Here is an 18,627-nt window from a genome sequence, read left to right on the forward strand (position 1 = left end):
GCGATATCACGCATCGGGAATTTATAGCAATATCACCTTTATTTTAATGGCGTTAGAACAGTGTTTCTAGTATCAATGTTCGTTTGAGCGAACCCGTTCGAACCGAACCATTCGGCAGACCCAACAAAAAGCATCGGGAATTTATAGCAATATCACCTTTATTATAACGGCGTTAGAACAGATTATGCCATTCGGCAGACCCGACAAAAAAGTGAGTGTCATTGAATACTTATGTAAACAGTAAAAAAATATTTATTTACTTATGTGTTTATGTAATTTGGCAATGTTCGTGTTAGTATATAAATGTTTAACTTGTAGAAAAACAGTACTTATATTTACGAAAAAACAATACACATAGGACTACTTATATTTTATACAAATAATACATATTTGGAATTTATTGTTTTAATTTAATTTTTTCTCCTCACAATCAGTCAATGCGTTGGGCCTCCACCACCCTAAATACGCCACTGATTAGATTAGTCGTCGATCTAACTACGTCCATATCGCCTAACTTACTATATAAGATGTAAACATAATAATATTATTAAGAACGCCAACAAAATATTCAGAAAACGATGTTTTCATTATTATTCTCTTCGAACAAAATACATTATTAATCTGGAGGGATTATCACAATTTGAGAACCATTTTCTAAACCGCCCCTTTGGGCTCTCCGCCCCCGCTTTCCCCAGGGGCTCTTAATGCCGGCTACTACAATTTTCCCGAAGCAACGTTCACACTACACGAGAAAACCAAACATTTCCTATTTACTTACCGAACCTAATGTGATAAATCAAATCCGTCCCTAGCCCAAAAATTTATTGCTTGTTATTATTTTGCAGTTTATTGTATTGGCATACAAATAATAAAACGTCCCGTCACTATAAATTGGTTAGAGAGATGAACAGCATATTCGGCAACTTTTCACAGAATGATTGTTAGTGTAAATAAAATATAGATAAGAAAATAATAGAAAAATAAATTACAAGATAAAAAGAACTTTTTATACACAACGTTTTTAAAGTTTCTATTGAATCATAGAAACTTGACTTGGCTAGTTTAAGCGATCAAACAAAATTGTACTTGACATATTGTCATATTGATTTCCATAGTAACGCTCGTATATATTAATAATTTAGTTGCTAGGACCCCAGACCCCTAGCAACCAATAATGGTGTCGTTTCATACAAAACAGAATTAACTGAAATTGAATTCAATTCTACTTAAAGATGGCTAAAAGTATTTTTTTTTAAATGCATTGACATCGTGTTCTGATATATTCTAAAAGTTTCAAATGTCTAGCTAGTCGGGAAGTTAGTTAGAAATCGATTGCAATATTTGTACTGGACAAATAAGAATACGAGCTAAGAAAAACGTTGTAAAATAATATAGAGTAAGGTCATGTATTCAAACAGAAAATAACAGTTGATTGTCTCATTGGTTTTCCCTCCGTTCTTGCTCATAAATTCATAATATTAGCCAATCACTGCTTAGCTTACATATCATATCTTTGATTTAAAATACAAAAGCCGATAGCCAATAGCAGCTCAATTTGGAAAGCGCTTAGAGAGTTCTATAAGGGCCAAATTTGTCGTAATTTAGTGTGGTACCTTTAGCATAGTGGCCTACGAGTATGTGCGTGCGCGCGAACCCCGAGAGATGTAGGTTCGCTTCCTGCGGGGTGTCTTTTTTCAAAAAGATTTTTTCTATTGGTTATAATGTATTTTCTCAGAAGTGTTTACAAAATTATGTAGGTATGTTAATATTATCATATACAATTAATTATAGAAAAATATTTCCTGTGACATTGGTACTGGTATGTGGTGACGAATCCAAATGGTGTCTCGAAAGGTGTCTCAAAAAACACAAAATAAATAGTGTCTCGGGGGTTAACTTTGTTCACGTTGCCGGTTGACTAACTGAAGTTGACTTACAGTGAGTCCAACCGGAAATGCACAAACTGGCATACTAAAAAATCTATCGATTAAAATCAGTTGTGCTTCTTATTTGATTACAACATTTTGGTTAGTGAGGTCACAATAATAATAATATATTATGTATGTGTTTTTCTCAAAGCCTGTGTGTTTCTGATCTTTATTAATACTACTATTACCGGGCCTCATTGCCTGTTGAGGAATTATAAAATGCATTTTGTTATTTACGGTATTTTATAATAACAAAAACTTTTCAGAATTATTTCACACCTGCAAATTTAGCAATTAAGTCGGAATAATCGAAAACACGTGCAATCTCGCCAGTCTGTTTAGTCGCTATTTCTTCATTGTTGATCGTTGAGGCTAAGGTCACATATGCAGTTGCCTTCCTTGGTGGCTACGTGCTAGGCAATGACATTAATATGGACGAATCATCTGGAAAAGAAAATGACACTCACTTTATTGTCGGGTCTGCCGAATGGCATAATCTGTTCTAACGACATTACAATAAAGGTGATATTGCTATAAATTCCTGATGCTTTTTGTTGGGTCTGCCGAATGGTTCGGTTCGAACGGGTTCGCTCAAATGAACATTGACATTAGAAACACTGCTCTAACGTCATTACAATAAAGGTCATATTGCTATAAATTCCCGATGCGTGATATCGCATAATGAAATTACGTGACGTCTACCTATACATGCTAATGCGCGAATTTGCTTGCTAGCTACTGTATTGAGTGCGTCGTCCATTAATAATGTCATTGGTGCTAGCTGACATATCCTAGCGAACGGACGCTCACTATACTATCGCAATGACCACACTGCACGCTTCGCGCCTCGCTACGTGATTATTGAGTCAATTACATTGAGCTACTTTAGGAGCTGTTTGTTGGCGAATTTAAAAGCGGGCGATTCAGCTACTGCGATTGTGATGATGAGACACAAAACTTTCCATTCGCTGAGAAGCCAACAAGCTAGCGACTATTTTGACAGAACGTAGTTCGTTTTTTACCGGGAGTTCACTACCACGCGCTACTACGCAGACGCAGTGGGCCCACACGTTGGCGTGTATCGTGTAAAGTTGACCGGCTTTCAACTTTTCTCAGTAGATTGTTTACAATCTGCTTGTTAGCTTGTTCGACGATGACACTGTGCGACTTTACAGGCAGATTGTAAATTCGCCAATAAGCAGCTCGTAAAGTAGATCAATGTAATTGACGCATGTTAGTCACCTCGTGAGTCTCCCGGCGAACAAAAATGTGTTGGTTAATTTTATTGTGTCACCTAGTGATTTTGCAAGATGGCGGATGTTTCTTCAGTATGACAAACGTCAAACACTGTATTTTTTTTGGTTATGTAAAGTGACGCATGGGAGGAATTGATATTGTGCACCCAACAAGTTCGAATTTGAGACTTTCGAAATTTTAAACTTAAATTCTTTGTGAGAAGCAGCTTCCTGGATAGTTTTGAGAGTGACATATCGTTGTTGACTTGAGCGCTCCCAAATGTCAAATGAATTTGTACCTAAGCACGTAGCGTGAAATGTGGCAGTAGTGTTTTTAGTAGACAAGCATAGCACCTAGCTCAGCACTAGCGAAGCGCCTACCTATGTGGCCGAAGCCTGAAGGTTTTTAATCTTTTTCAGTGGGTAGTTAACTAAATGATATCTCTCTTTCTTACATGCTCACAGCCATGGTAAAAAAATCTAAGCTCGATAATTAGATTCGAGATTTTTTATATGCATTGAGTACAAATTATGCATTTTTGTAACAGAGATGAACATGAGATACGGAGAAACCTGTCACTGCTACCCCCCCCCCCTCCATACAGATAAAGTCATTTAAAAAAAAATTAAAACTACTGCAGGTTACTACAAAACACTACACACTAAATTATTTACAGTCAAAGTATGAAATCACTGGTCTCAGGTTCCATTAATATATAACCTCACACACTAAAGGGGGAGGATCTATGATCTATTATAATATTGGAATATTAGCAGACGATAGAGCACCAAAGATCCTGATCAGATGGATACCTCAACGAAAGTGATTTAGAGGTAGACTGCGAACGGGGTGAATTGACACTGTGTGCTGTTGGGTAGCGGTAGGTTGGAAAGAATGGTAAACTGGAGAATGTTAATGAGAGATATGGACCAGTAGATGACACAATTATGGAGGAAACTAAATCCGACGTCTGAATGTAGTGAGAAGAAAGAAGAAGAAGAAAATACGTACAGTTTGAATAGAGTTTAATCAAATATTAACAGTACGAGTGGAATCTTAAAACAAAGTTTTAATGAAGAAGAAAAACAATTCTCATTGTATATTTTAATAGTATATTTACACCTCTGAATTGTGGTATATTTAAAAAATATACGAACACACGAATAGAAATAAATAATGATTTTTTTTAAATTAAAACATAGTTTGAAAACTAACCATGTGAGCAGGGGCGTAGCAATGTATTTTAACGCCAGGAGCAGTAACGAAAAATGCGCCCCTTACGTAATGCAAAATTTGTAAGTGACTATGCACACTTACTACCAATCCATAAAATTAAGTTCGTTGGTGTCCAGTTATCATAAACAGAATTAAACAACTACTGATAAAAGGAATTTCAAAAATTGTACTGCTGCCCAAAAATAAAATTATAAGATCCCCAATTTTTTGGTAAGTATAATCATAGAACTTTTCATAATCTTGGGATTACTGCCAAAAGTCTCGAAATCATGTTATGGAGTAATTGCAATTTTAAAGTGTGGCATGCCCTATAAAATCAGGCATAATGATAATTTCCATGTGCTTTATGTTCATGTTCTATATATCGGATGGCCTTGATTTTTTTTCTTGGATACATATTGATAACTTTAAATACTTAAATTATCGACTTACCAACTTTCGGGCAGCAGCCCCACGGTATATAGTTAATTATCGAAGAAAAATAATGAATTTTCGATAATAACCTACAAAGAAACCGTTTGTATTACTTATATAAATACATATTGTAAGATCTGCGCCGCAGGCGATTATTTACGATAATGCATTATTTTTTTTATCATGATCACAAGAAGGTTCTTTCCACCATAATTTAATCATTTTAGGATGATATTTTCCGTTCATTTTTTATTCATGCACGTTCGACGAAGCTTCACTTCAGCGCCCCTACCCAAACTGCGCCCGGGGCAACTGTCCCACTTGCACACCCTTTGTTACGGCACTGCATATAAATACGTCAATTATTTCACAGAGCACGTATTTTATTTTGGCGATGCGTCTTTTAGATTAGGGTTTCTTTAAAAAAAACCAAGTATTTTATTTGAAATAAAAATGCATTTTTATGCGTATTCTTGTTTGTCCGGTACAAATTTTATTTTTGTTTGTCCAAGATTTGTATTGGACGACTGAAGATTTTTAACTAACTTCCCGACTAGCTAGACATTTGAAACTTTTAGAATATATCAGAACACGACGATAATGCATTCTTTTAATACTTTTGGCCATCTTTAAGCAGAATTGAATTCATTTTCAGTTAATTCTGTTTTGTATGTTTCGGAAAAAAATCGTTAAAAAAATATTTACTACTCACTATTATTGGTTGCTAAGGGGTCCTAGCAACTAAATTATTAATATATACGTGCGTTACTATGGAAATCAATATGAAATGTCAAAATGACATTTCAGTATTCTATAATATTTATTCAGTATTTCTACCAAGTACAAAAAAGTATTTATTAATACATAGAATTGTCAAGTTTATATGATTCAACAGAAAATTTAAAAACGTGGTATATAAAAAGTTCTTTTTATCTTGTAATTATTAATTAGTATTCTTTTAAATTAGGATATAGATTGATATGGATAAAAATGTCTTATGACGGATTTTGCTGGGAAATCTTTCAATTTGCAGGTTGGAAAACTTTCACGTATGATTCTGAAAGAAAAAATAAATTGTCACTAATTTGAACGCTTAAATATTGATTTTAAATCTGACTCTGAGAACATTCAAAAATATAGTAAATAATTTATTGGTCATATAAGAAAAGTTGAAAACATTAATAATTATTATTAATAAAAAAAATATCCGGAGTAGTGGAGTAGTACAAATTTTCGGTGCTCCGAATCCGCTCCGAGCAACCCCATTGCTCCACTGCTCCGTGCTACTGCTACAAGCTCCGCTCAAACGCTCTGTTCGTTACGTATTTTTAAAGTGTATTACGGTTCCATGACAAAACAGAACAGTGACAAACCAGAACATGACAAAACAGAACATGACAAAACATGAAATGACATAACAGAACATGACAAAACAGAACAGTTACAAAACAGAACAACGATAAATATAACTATGACCTTTCAGGAAAAATATAAATTTAATATTGAAATTGTCCTATCTCTATTATGTTGATAGATTTTTAATAGCACATATTTTCAATACGCCATAATAAATCAAATTATATACCTACTTTCTGCATTCCTAATCGCTAGAAAGCCTCAAATAAACGGGACTTAACTCGGTGTTGCCGACAATCTTAGGATATCTCATCTTAATCAATATAATATGTTCAAAATGATTGGGTGACTAGGTACAACGAAATAATGACCTAACCTAACCTAACCTAAATAGATTCCACAAAAATTAATGTTTCATTTTTCCCCTGGCTGTTCTGTTTTGTCACTGTTTTGTTTTTTCATGTTCTGTTGTGTCCGGTTACCGAAAATATTGTATCTGACACTTTGAAACACTGGAATTATTTGAAATACAGCAACACTGACAAGTGATAGATAACCTCACACATACTACATATCGATACATATCGATAACAGACACTTTAATAATGAAAATGACTAATAATAAACCTTATTTTAAAACTTCGTATATTTTTAATTTTTTAACATTTGTATACATATAATATAATACATATTAAAACCCATTTACCCAGAGCGGAGCAAACCCTGGAGTGGAGCTGGAGCAAATATTAGGTCCCGGAGCGGAGCAACTCAAAAAAGAGTACGCTCAAACCTCTGATTATAAAAACTACGGGAATACAAGGGAAAGATAGAATAAAATAAGTAGGTAAGTAAGTAAATAAGAAATACAATCACATCGTACCTGTATAAAATTTATATAGAATTCTGAACGATCGAAAAGTATAGGTATTGTTAGTAAGTAGGTACGTACTCGTGAAATGCTCCATGAACAACGCGTCATTTTTTGATCTCAATTATATACGGATAAGTATATATTTCTGGTACGACAGCTTACAGTAAATAATTGTAATATGGCGAACTGCATTCTTGTATAGTATAGGTCAGCGATACTCAACCTGCGGCCCGCGGGCCACATGCGGCCCTTTAAGCTTTTATGTGCGGCCCGAAACACATTTATTATCAGGAATTTCGTATATCTTGAGATTCGTTCCGACTTTTTCGACACCCGAAGAGGATTGTCATTATGGTCCACATCAGATCTGGTATCTGCACACGATTAATTTAAAAAACACGCATAATTTTTAAAATCTCAAAAATGTTTTGTAAAAAGGGGGGAGTTTCATGATTTTTTTCGTCAAAGCAGTAGTGATGCGGCCCGCGTTACTTTACAAATATATTATTATGTATTTGGCCCGAAGAAAAAATAGGTTGAGTATCATTGGTATAGGACAATTTTTTCTAAGTCAAGTGTATTTAACTCGTCAGGCCTGTCTTGAAAATGTAAATTCGTAAAAATAAGTAGGTAATTACTTATTTTTGTGATCTTTCCAGTATGTAAGCATAGTTTTCGAAAGATTATTTGGTACTGTTCGGTTATCAGGAATACAGCGGAAAACACATTTTGAAAATAGCCGATAAACTGGATTATTTATTTATTTATAAAAAGAGTATTACGGCATTACAGCTATTGGCCAATGCGCCATAATACATAATAAATACAAATGTATAAAAATATCTTGATTACAAATAACAATAAAAAGACAGCATGTCTAAATATTAATGAAATATGATAATTTATACAATTATAAATTTAGCCTATTTAATACGTCCACAAACATTATATAGTTAATAAAAAACAAATCAACTTTATCGTGCCATCAAATAAGCTAATTGCACGATACACAGCATCATGAAACATAACATCTGTCCTGCGACGAGGTATCTTGAAGACCGTGGAGCTACGAGTGATATTGGTGGGAACATGAAAATTAATATTTGCCAGTGTTAGGTTAACCTAACCAAACCTAACCTAACCTAAACTAACCCAAACTAACAAATAATCCAGTATATCGGGTATTTTCAAAATGTGTGTTCCGCTGTATTCCTGATAACCGAACAGTACCGATTATTTTGTCAAACGGCAGTGTTTATTATAGGTATTTTAGTTCTTGCTAAATTGTTACCTGAGCAGCAAACCACCACTGCATGATACCTACAACTGTAGATACCTATATATTATTTATGTTGCCAGGATTTTTTTACACTTTGGTTGATTGTGTTACGGTATTTTTATTAATTGTTTTACAGGCCTCGAAATGGACCTGAACGCACCGGAGCCCAGCTCCAGTTCGTAACATCCTCCGAGATTATCGCTCCGTATCGTGGAAAAATTAAATATTGCGAAGCAATTACATCGTACATTTTTTATTTATACCTACGAAACTTGTCAAAATCATGGTAAACTTGTAATATTATATGAGGTATTGTAAACCCTGATTTTCGCCTGTGGCGCTGACAGTATTTGAGTGTCCTAATCTTGCATAGCACGAGTTTATAAACTGTTATACCATTTTGACCGAATTATATTGGCAGGTTACAAAAAATATCTACCCTACCTACTTACATAAATATGTTAATATTTTCGGAAAATTATCGAGCGCTCCAGTGCGTAAAATTTTCCATTTCGAAGTTTCACACTTCCGATGAAGTTACCAACTCACCTGCTTCATAAACAATCGCCACTACTTAGTACCTACATATTATGACATTTTGTCACCAGACACGTTAAGGTTTTTAGAAGCGCCACAAACTCCCACCACACGCCGACTTCATATAATTTAGATAGGTAGGTACCTAAATTTAGATGTGGCGCAAACATACTTACACACTTGTCACACGTATGCCGGTGTTTTGGCGTTTGTGGTGCTTTTAAAAAACACTAATGTAATATGACGCTATGACACTATTCCATACCACGTTGATATAAGATTAATATTTTACCATTCAGAACATTAGAAGGTTCGTTTTAGACTATGTATCTATGTTATAAATTCTAGAGAAATTACTGTATTATAACTTATTGAAACGTATATTGAGAGTGACCCAAATAACCCATTCTATTTTTTGATAATTATATTTAAAATTTAGGTTATTAAAATGTAGCAATACACCGTGATGTATAGCCCTTACTTCAAAATAAATACAGTACCTACGTTCGGAAATCTGAGATATTCAGAAAGATACAATATACTGTAATATTACATCGAAAGGTCCAAATAAACCACCACAAGAAATCGACAACAATTTTATTTATTTCATGAAATAAAGCTATTTTAAAAATTAGGTGGGGGCCATATTTTTTCATTCAAATGGGCAGAGTATGAAGTGTTGTAGGTTCCTACCTAGGGGCGGCAGGTTATATGAAAGTATGGTGAAGCCGGCTAGTATGGCGAAAAAGTATGGTGTGGCGGGCTGGTAATCAATTTGTGGCAAAATTTGAATGTTAACATTATATTATATGGGTACATTATAATGACCAAAGTAAATCCTCTGTGATGCCCTGAATTTTTTTTATCGCGTCGCTATTTTTCGTAAGTTATCGGCTATTGTTGGCCTGCTTCATTCAGCTGTATGAGAAAGCAGATTGCTTGCCCCTCTTTTAATTTAATACCTCTATGGTTCCTACTGATTACTTTATTGGTGAGATGTGCGATGACCCTTGTAAACATAAATACCACAAGCCATGAGCTACGACCTGTACTTCTGCTGATAGCTGATTGCTGATAGAAAACCATGGCCTTGATGTCTTCTGACGTAGGTAGGTATTTAGGTACTGGAAATCGCTATGAGTAAACATTGGTCGTTGTTATTTGATGGGAGGTTGCCAATCATTCTAGACTTCCCAATACCTGTTCAAAGCACAATTTCATAGCAAATAATGAACATTTTGGGCCACAGTGACTTGGTCGTGGTCATGGCCGCACTAGTGCATCTGTACCGTAATACCCCGTTTACTCTTGCATGGATTTACTACTACTGACAATACGTATTATCGTACAAGTTGCAAGATTTCATGCATGGATCAAAAAAGTTCGGCAGCTTCTGAATTTTTACGCGACATTTGGAATTTGTGCGATATCTGCGCCTGTGCTACTGCAGACAGTAGCGAACCGGCCGTAAAAAACTAACCACACCGCGCAGAGCATTTTTACGTAGACCAATTTTTACAACCAGTGAAATAGCACCATAGAATGATAACAACGCGTCTCGCTTACGCTTGAAGAATAAGATTGGCGAGTCATTCAGCACTTTTACGTGAAAACAGTTTTTATCGCGATACCTGGTTTAATTTACTGTCCAACATGAAGATTTAGGCACGAACCAAAGGCGCATTCGTCGACCAAATGGGAGGAGCTTGTTAGTTCACAGTTTTAACACGTAGCCAAGAAGTTCTTGTTGGACAGTACACACTATTGGTGCTAGTAAATCCGTGCATGTGTACAGGCGCTATAATACGACAATTTCGTTGCCAATTATTATTCAAAGTGCAGCCTACGTGCGAGCAGTAGCGCACCCAGGGGGGGGCAGGAGGCCTTGGCCCCCCCCAAAATATGAAAATCATCAGAATGATTTTACACATTGAAATCGAAAGCCAATAAACTATACCTTGGGCTTAGACAAACAACACGGCAAAAAAATGATTTGTAATTCTCCAGCACCCTTTTTTGTAAAATTTCTTAGATTTTAATTTCTAACACAAAAATTTCGAAACACTAATGACAGGTTTTTTTAGAAACCCGTTCCCTAATGAAATTCTCCGTGTCCAACCGAATTCCGGAGTGGTATAGGTCATGGCTGGGGAGGGTTGACAGGGTTCTAACCTGGGGGCCCGGGCTGTGGGGGGGGCGTGTCGGGTTGACCAGATAAGTGAGATAAACACACATCATAAATTAGCTTTAATAGTAAAAGAAGTCGCCTGCGGCGCTATTATCCTTCATGACTATGAACATTTTAATTTATATAATTGTCCAATATATTTTCTTATTATTATGTGTCGATACTCGACAGCTCCATTATTAAAGTAGATGTATTGAAAATCGCCAATAATTCACTGTATAAGTACCCTCAATTTGAACTAAAATACAATTTGAAAAACGTTAATGTAGTATTTCACACTGCCTTTAATCTAAGCGGTGGATAGGGGGCCCGTCAAATACCCTAGCCCAGTGGTCGGCAAACTCATTAGTCGATAGAGCCAAATATCAACAGTACAATGATTGAGATTTCTTTTGAGAGCCAAATTTCTTAAACTTAAATTACATACGTAGGTAGTAAGTAGGTACACTGCTAATTTACTTAATAAACTTTAGTTAAAGTTTTAAGTCCTAATTAAATTATAGGTAGGTACACTGAATAAAACTGAATATCATACGTAATAATGATCTTATTTATTAATAAAAATTAAATTGTAAGTCAGGTATCCATAAAATTGAATCATGACACTGACTGACAAACTCAATGTGAATAATGGCCTTGCATCTCCTTGTAAAGTTTGGGTAAGTCAGGTTCGTATGTTGTTGATTTAATTTTAAGCACGATTCCAGGTTCTCATCAATAAATCGATTTCCTAATTTACTCTTGATTTCCTCTCTTGGAAATCTTTTTACTAACCAAAAAACTTGCAATATTAACATTGTTGACAGATTTTATTCAGCACCTAATTAAATACAGAACATTATTTTTATTGACTCTTCTCCTCAGCTGCTTTCTTCCTTGCATCATCGACAGAATATTTAGCGCAAAATTACGAGTTTTTAGTTGTATCTTTCTAAATTTGAATGCGCCAATTATTAATTATTGCGGATATTAGACGCAAGTGAGCCAGCGCATCACAGGCGACTGTCCAATGGTTTCTGTCATTCAATTGCATTGAATAAACATTATCTTAAAATGGCATTTTATAAATAATAAATAATACTAACACATGAAAAGTGATATCCCATCTTTCTTGGAGTGTTTAGTAGATTTTTTTACAATTTTTAACTAGGCACATTGGCATTTTGTAACACAATAATAACGGTGGAGTCGAAACCTGACAGTCAGAAATTTTGTATGGGCAGACCCAGCGGTGTCGCCAGACCGCTTGCAAACAGAATGTTCATTTGAGCGTAGGATACCGATATTAAAATATGAATTTCGCCATCCGGCAGACCCGACACAAAGTGAGTGTCATTTTATTTTCTAGATGCTTCGTCCATATTAATATCATTGTTCCCGACACATAAATACAGGTCGGTAAGCCATTTAAGTTTTGAATAAACGCGAAGTCTCGGTCTATTCAACATTACATTTACGGTGATCCTCTTCCATTTTCTTTGCTTCTTCTTTGTGGCCATGCCAAATATGGCAGAGAACATCTGTGGCAGAGCCGCACTCAAGGGGCCAAAGAGCCGCAGTTTGCCGACCACTTCCCTAGCCTGAGGGCTCGTTTCAGGATGTGGGGGCCATGGTGTAGGTACACCGAGTGCAATAGACAAAAGACCGATAAACGAGATATTAGGCTGTGTTGTATTGAGTAGGCTGTGTATAATTTAAATGCAATAATACTTTTTTGTCCATTTTCGATTAATATGTTGGAACCTCAATATTGAAAAACCAAAAATCTACGATAAACATTCGGCGAAAAGAACGACTCCACTACGGTGGTGGTGTAAATCAAAAGAATTTCGGTGGAATTCGGCATAAATATTGTAGCTCTCGAGACCAGTGTTCCCCAAACTTTCGACATCGTGTACCCCTTCTATAATTTTCGTAACACTGAATACTCCTCGCCAAAGAAAAATGCATATAAGTACTTTAATAACAATCAAAATATATTTATATATTCCTTTTGCAGTACATAAACAAAATAATAATAAACGAAAAATAAAATTTATTCATAATAAAATATAAATAAAAATTATATTATAAAACATAACATTCATTGGTTATTAATTTTAATCTGAGGTGCGGTTCCACACCCAAAAGGATGTTCCTTTTTTTTACGTAATGTCTACAAATGCTGAAAAAGCAACTTCACATAGATATGAAGTTGGAAAAGGCAAGATGTATTTCAGGAATGTCTCTGTTAAACTGGATACACATGTTGCATTTGCAACCTAAATGATGTTTAAGTACACCCCTTATATTTATTTTGCAAGAATCCGTCTGAAGCTAATAATTGAAGATCTTGGCATAAAAACAGCAAATGTCACAAAACACTTTTTTTTCAGGAGAGGGTTAAAACATAATACCTATCTTGGTTGTCAAAAGAAATTTTATTAATTTGACAATGAGAAATTATAGAGAAACCGTATATGCACTATATGAATGTAAAAAAAATATTAAATTTATTTCGGTTAAATAGATATTTAAAAAAGAATGAGTGTGACATTTGCTGTTTTTACACAATTTTTGGACATTTGTTGTTTTTATTGCAAAATTGAAAAGATCGAAATGTAAATAGTATGACTAAAACTATAATTGTATTAAATAAAATAAAAAAATATATATTTCTGTTATTTTTTGATCATAATACAACTTTTAATAAGGTTTGGACATATTATTTACCTATTAACAAACGACTTCAATGTTTCTAAAAAATCAAGAATTAAATATTTGATGTTTTAATCATGTGCGGGTTAATACTGATTAGTTTCATATTATTATTATTGATTTAATTTAATAAAACACATTTTTTAGTATCTACTTATTCCACTTTTAATAAATAAATCTGGACCGGTTTCGTCCGCCTCTGTTTTTCTGCCAACTGTTTTCAACAGTTGAAAATGTCCCTATAAGGTGGACGAAACCTATCCAGATTTATTTATTAAAAGTGGAATAAGTACTAAAAAAATGTGTTTTATTAAATTAAATCATTAACATAATGGATTTCTACCATGAATTGATAGTTAACACGAAAAAAGAAAACCGATGAGTCTCGTCTGACACCTTCACTATCAGCAAATTAAACGATACATTTATTGGGTTTTGTAAATATTTAGCTAATTTTAAAATATTTTTTTATTTATCTCCTTTCAATGGAACTAATCCACCATATGTTGTTTTAAATGCAATCGTGACTTGCATTTGATTTTTATTCACTACATTGAATCTATCCCACAGCCTAGAGAGAAACTGAAATGTTCGCAAAGCAATTCTCCCTTACTAGCCTGGTCTATTTTGTACATTATAACTAGCCTACAAATTTTTACAGAAAAATGTCAAAGTTTTAACCTATATTTCATATTAAAAAAATCTTTTTCTCCGGTCTCTTTAGATTTTATAATGAAGGGCCCAGAATTTTCCTTATTGCATCCAACTGAACAATAATAAATGTCACCGTTATTTGGTAAAAACGTTGCATAGTTTTGTTAATTTTTCTCTTTCGAGACGTTTCAGATGTCTATGCTAGTAATATTCATGATAAAATATAAAAACAATCATTAGAAAACGTTATAAAAAGCAATAATTAAACGAATCAAGGATAATTTACAGCTCAGACACTAAATTGTATGGAATGTATACTAACATTACTAACGCCGCCTGGTGATAAAAGTGTAGAACTACTGGACCTTTGCTGTTTTCACACAAAAATGCCTGGACTATTGCTGTTTTTAGAAAAGTGGCATATTTTTGAAAGCAGATTTGAGGGACTTATGATTTTTTTTTAAATTTATCTTTGCACAGTTGTATGTAATCATACACAGGGAATATAGAAATGCAATAAAATGAAAATGGAAAAAAGTGGACATTTGATGTTTTTATGCCAAGATCTTCAATTCCAACAATTGCTCTTCTTTCGCATGCCATAAACCTTCTAGCATGGATATTGTATTAATGCTTGTTGCACCAGGCGTAGCCATAACCCGGTGCAGCGCATACCCATGTCCAGCATGGTCGCTATTCACTTCCAATCCGCCGGTCGCTGATGACACGCTCAACGGTTACCGCCACTATGCCTCCAATTTAATAAAAACTAGGAGAAACTACAAATATATCGCCGTGTATTGTGAAAATATGTAAAAATATTTATATGAAGAAGAAAAAGAGCCTATGGGACTAATTTACATTCTCCTCCTTGGGCCCCCCCCCAATAATAAATCCTGGGTGCGCCACTGCGTGCGAGATACCTACCTAAAATCTTAATTTGCGTTGGAATAAATATCATGACGATTAGAGCCAGTGATTTAGTATAACTACCTACAAAAAATCATTTTAGTACCTACCTACCTATCATAAACGAAACTATAAAAATTAACAGCTAGACATTCTAGCAAGGTGAACCAGTCATTTTCTTCGATGAAAAAAACAAAGAAATAAATCATGACAAGTGATAGGTATGTTTTGAACCACTATTTTTGTTTGAGCAGGTAGGTACAAAATACCTACTTTTGCTAATAAAATATTCATCAGCTATGATAAAATTGATAAATAACAGTTCACCTCTCAAAGAATATTATTATTTTAATTGCAAGTCCTTTTTGTCTATGACTTCAACTTCCTTCGAATCAGTGTTGCTAATTTGTAATTTTCCTCCTTTTTGCGAAGTTTTAGGTGTAAAATAAAAAAAAATTATGAAGAATCTGGCATAATATTTTACTTTCTCCGTAAATACTGGAAATATATGATTATAATATTCATAAATAATGTAACGTTTCGTCAAAAAAATATCACATGCCGAAATCAATAAATTTTCTATATCATTGTTTATTAATATTTCAGTAATAAATTTTATTTGACAGCGTGATTACATAATATAGGTACTGTATTGTTAGTTATTCGAATTTTAGCTCTGGTTTAAGGGAATTCTATAAATGGATATTATCTATGGGTGTCTGGCAACATTACGCTTTGTCATGAATGTGTAAAAAATAGTAGAGGCGAAAATGTCTATTACAGGAATAAAAATGTCCGCTACTATAAAGTGTTTATAAGTCCGTTTAGCGTTGGTGTAAAACAATATTAATGAATCAATATGAGTACTTGTTAGTGCATTTTATTAATATATATACACACTTAACAATATATAATTTCATTTTCCATACTGTGTGTGTCATTGTTTGCATGTTGCCGTCGGCTAAACCTCAAATTTTTTTAACCCCGAATAGTTACCGGTGTTTCGTAAAATGAATTCATTATTAACAACTGACAGTCGATGGAAATTTGATTGCGTGGTTCAGTTTAGCGAGATAATATGTTTTTATTTATATTTCAGTTGAACGAGATCCTGCAAAGAGGAAAGTTAAACCTGTGGAGACCGCTCAATCCTTACTGGATTTCGATCTTGGAGAGAGCTCTGATGATTCAGATTTTAGGATTGAAGATCATGCTGAGGAGAGCGATGATTATTCTCTTGATTCGGATGAAGCTGCCAAAGGTATTTTAATTTATAAATCTTTGCAAATACTTAGATTACCTATGTTAGTTGTTTCATTTTGGTAACACTTACCTACCAACCAACTTTTTATAGGCAAGAAAAATATTTTCCGATGAAGTATAGGTAGGTACCTATACAATTTTATTTTTCTTGATATAAGTACTTAAATGTAAACCTGTAAAAATGTGGCTTATCAATTTAGATATAATTTTAGCGATTTGTTTAATATATAATATTCAAATAAATAATAATGATATAACCAACGTCAATCTAACAAAATTAAAACAATATACCTACTATTGTATTTGCAATTCATTACAGCTTGACACCCTTGTTACAGGGAGTATCAGATACACTGTATTCTATTCTGCACAGGGGCAAATTAAGCGAACGGGGCCCGAGAGATTTATAAAAAATTATTGCGAATTATAAACAATGACTAAAGATCCTAAATGTTATATCGCAAATTTTGAATCTGCTCAATAAGATCATAATAACTCCTGGCACCTTTTCATGTTGTGTGTATTACATTTTTATCACCCTTCGCCGAGCCTTTCAATATTTGTCAGTAGAATTTTCTTCGGCCATATCCGCCCCTTAGTTGAAGCATATGGATAATATGCGGTGGCGCCTACAAGAATTGCCAGTCTTCTTGCGTCGTTCCAGGTCATACCAGCATCCCGTAGCTCCGCTGTATACACTATAGATACTATTTAGCGGCCTTCCAGGACACCTGAAATCCGGTTGTCTTGAAGAACAGGCAAGCCAGGTTGAGATTCTCTTATGGCATCCACAGCATATGGCCAAGCCAGGTCCAATGTTGCCTCTTCACTCTCAGTGTGATTAGAGGCTGCTTGGTGCATTCTCTTATCTCCACGCTATCTCGGTATACCACTGCACTCCCAGTATCCGTCGCAAACATCTGTTTTCGAACCTCAGTATACGGTTGCTCTGAGCCTTCGTAAGGTGCCATGATTCGCTACCGTAAAGCTGGACCGTCAGAATACAAGTGTCGAATAGGCGGTATTTGGTTTTGACCAAATATAATCGTGAGTCCCAGACACTCCGCATCGAGTTGATTGTTGCTTCAGCCATTCTTATTCAGATAGCGAGTTCTATGCAAAATGCACATCTCCTGTGATATGTATTACCAGGTATTTGAAGCTGTCAACGCTCTCGATGTTTTGCCTGTCGCTAATCAAAGGGAAATCTGGATCAGGACAGGTGCTATTGCACAAACCGTTGGTTTTCTGACATCGATTTTCAAACCTATCCATTATCTCTTGAATACCGTCGATTGAGTTGTCAAATAGGATAGCGTCATTGGCGTATTCCAGGTCACATAGCTTCACCGTGGGAGTAACAGATATGTCTCGGTCAATTGGTATTGACTTCCGTATGAAGTCAAAGAGGATGATAAAGAGAAACCGAGCAAGGACACAACCTAGGGGCGGCAGGGTACATGAAAGTATGGTGAGGCAGGCTGGTAATCAATTTGCGGCAAAATTTCCACGTAAACATATTATATGGGTACGTTACAATGACCAAAGTAAATCCTCTGTGATGCCCTGCATTTTTTTTTATCGCGTCGCTATTTCTCGTAAGTTGTCGGCTGTTGTTGGCCTGCTTCATTCAGTTGTATGAGAAAGCCGATTCCTTGCCCCTCTTTTTATTTAATACCTCTATGGACACAACCCCGTCTGATTCCGTGACAGTGTCATCAATTCTGACACAGCATTCGCTATTCTCGTGCAGGCATTCAATTACAGCAATGATCACAAATAGAATGTTCACGTCAACATTATCTCAGCATTATTAAATCTTAAGCCGATTGACTATAAAAATTATGATGCTGTTCTCAGGTAACCGATCCGCTACCTGATCCCACAGCTTAATCACTTAGCATATCGCGAGTGGAGAACTACAAGGTTCTATGTGTTTGACCTTGATGAAACATAAGTAACAATGTGGCAGCTTAGAATACTACTTCATTGTTGGGTTTGTTTTCTCAAGGACGAATACTTAGAACCTTGTAGTATTAGGCTCGCGATATGTCTCAAT

At 34.9% G+C, this 18,627-nt stretch overlaps 1 protein-coding gene across 3 annotated transcripts in view; it reads left to right on the forward strand.

Moving 5' to 3' along the window:
• The first annotated feature begins 16,077 nt into the window (after positions 1 to 16,077).
• The window catches only part of LOC147078843 (uncharacterized), a 36,288-nt gene continuing 33,738 nt past the window's right edge, over positions 16,078 to 18,627 (forward strand). For all 3 annotated transcript variants that reach the window (XM_085950071.1, XM_085950070.1, XM_085950072.1), the window contains exons 1-2: positions 16,078 to 16,174; positions 16,405 to 16,566. In XM_085950071.1, coding sequence (XP_085806197.1) covers positions 16,165 to 16,174; positions 16,405 to 16,566 — 172 coding nt within the window. In that variant the 5' untranslated portion in view covers positions 16,078 to 16,164. The remainder of the gene's footprint in view (positions 16,175 to 16,404; positions 16,567 to 18,627) is intronic.

This window comes from Rhyacophila brunnea, unplaced genomic scaffold (assembly GCF_057557595.1).
Source record: "Rhyacophila brunnea isolate RB1 unplaced genomic scaffold, BYU_Rbru_1.0 scaffold_10, whole genome shotgun sequence".
In the NCBI taxonomy this organism is placed as follows: Eukaryota; Metazoa; Arthropoda; class Insecta; order Trichoptera; family Rhyacophilidae; genus Rhyacophila; species Rhyacophila brunnea.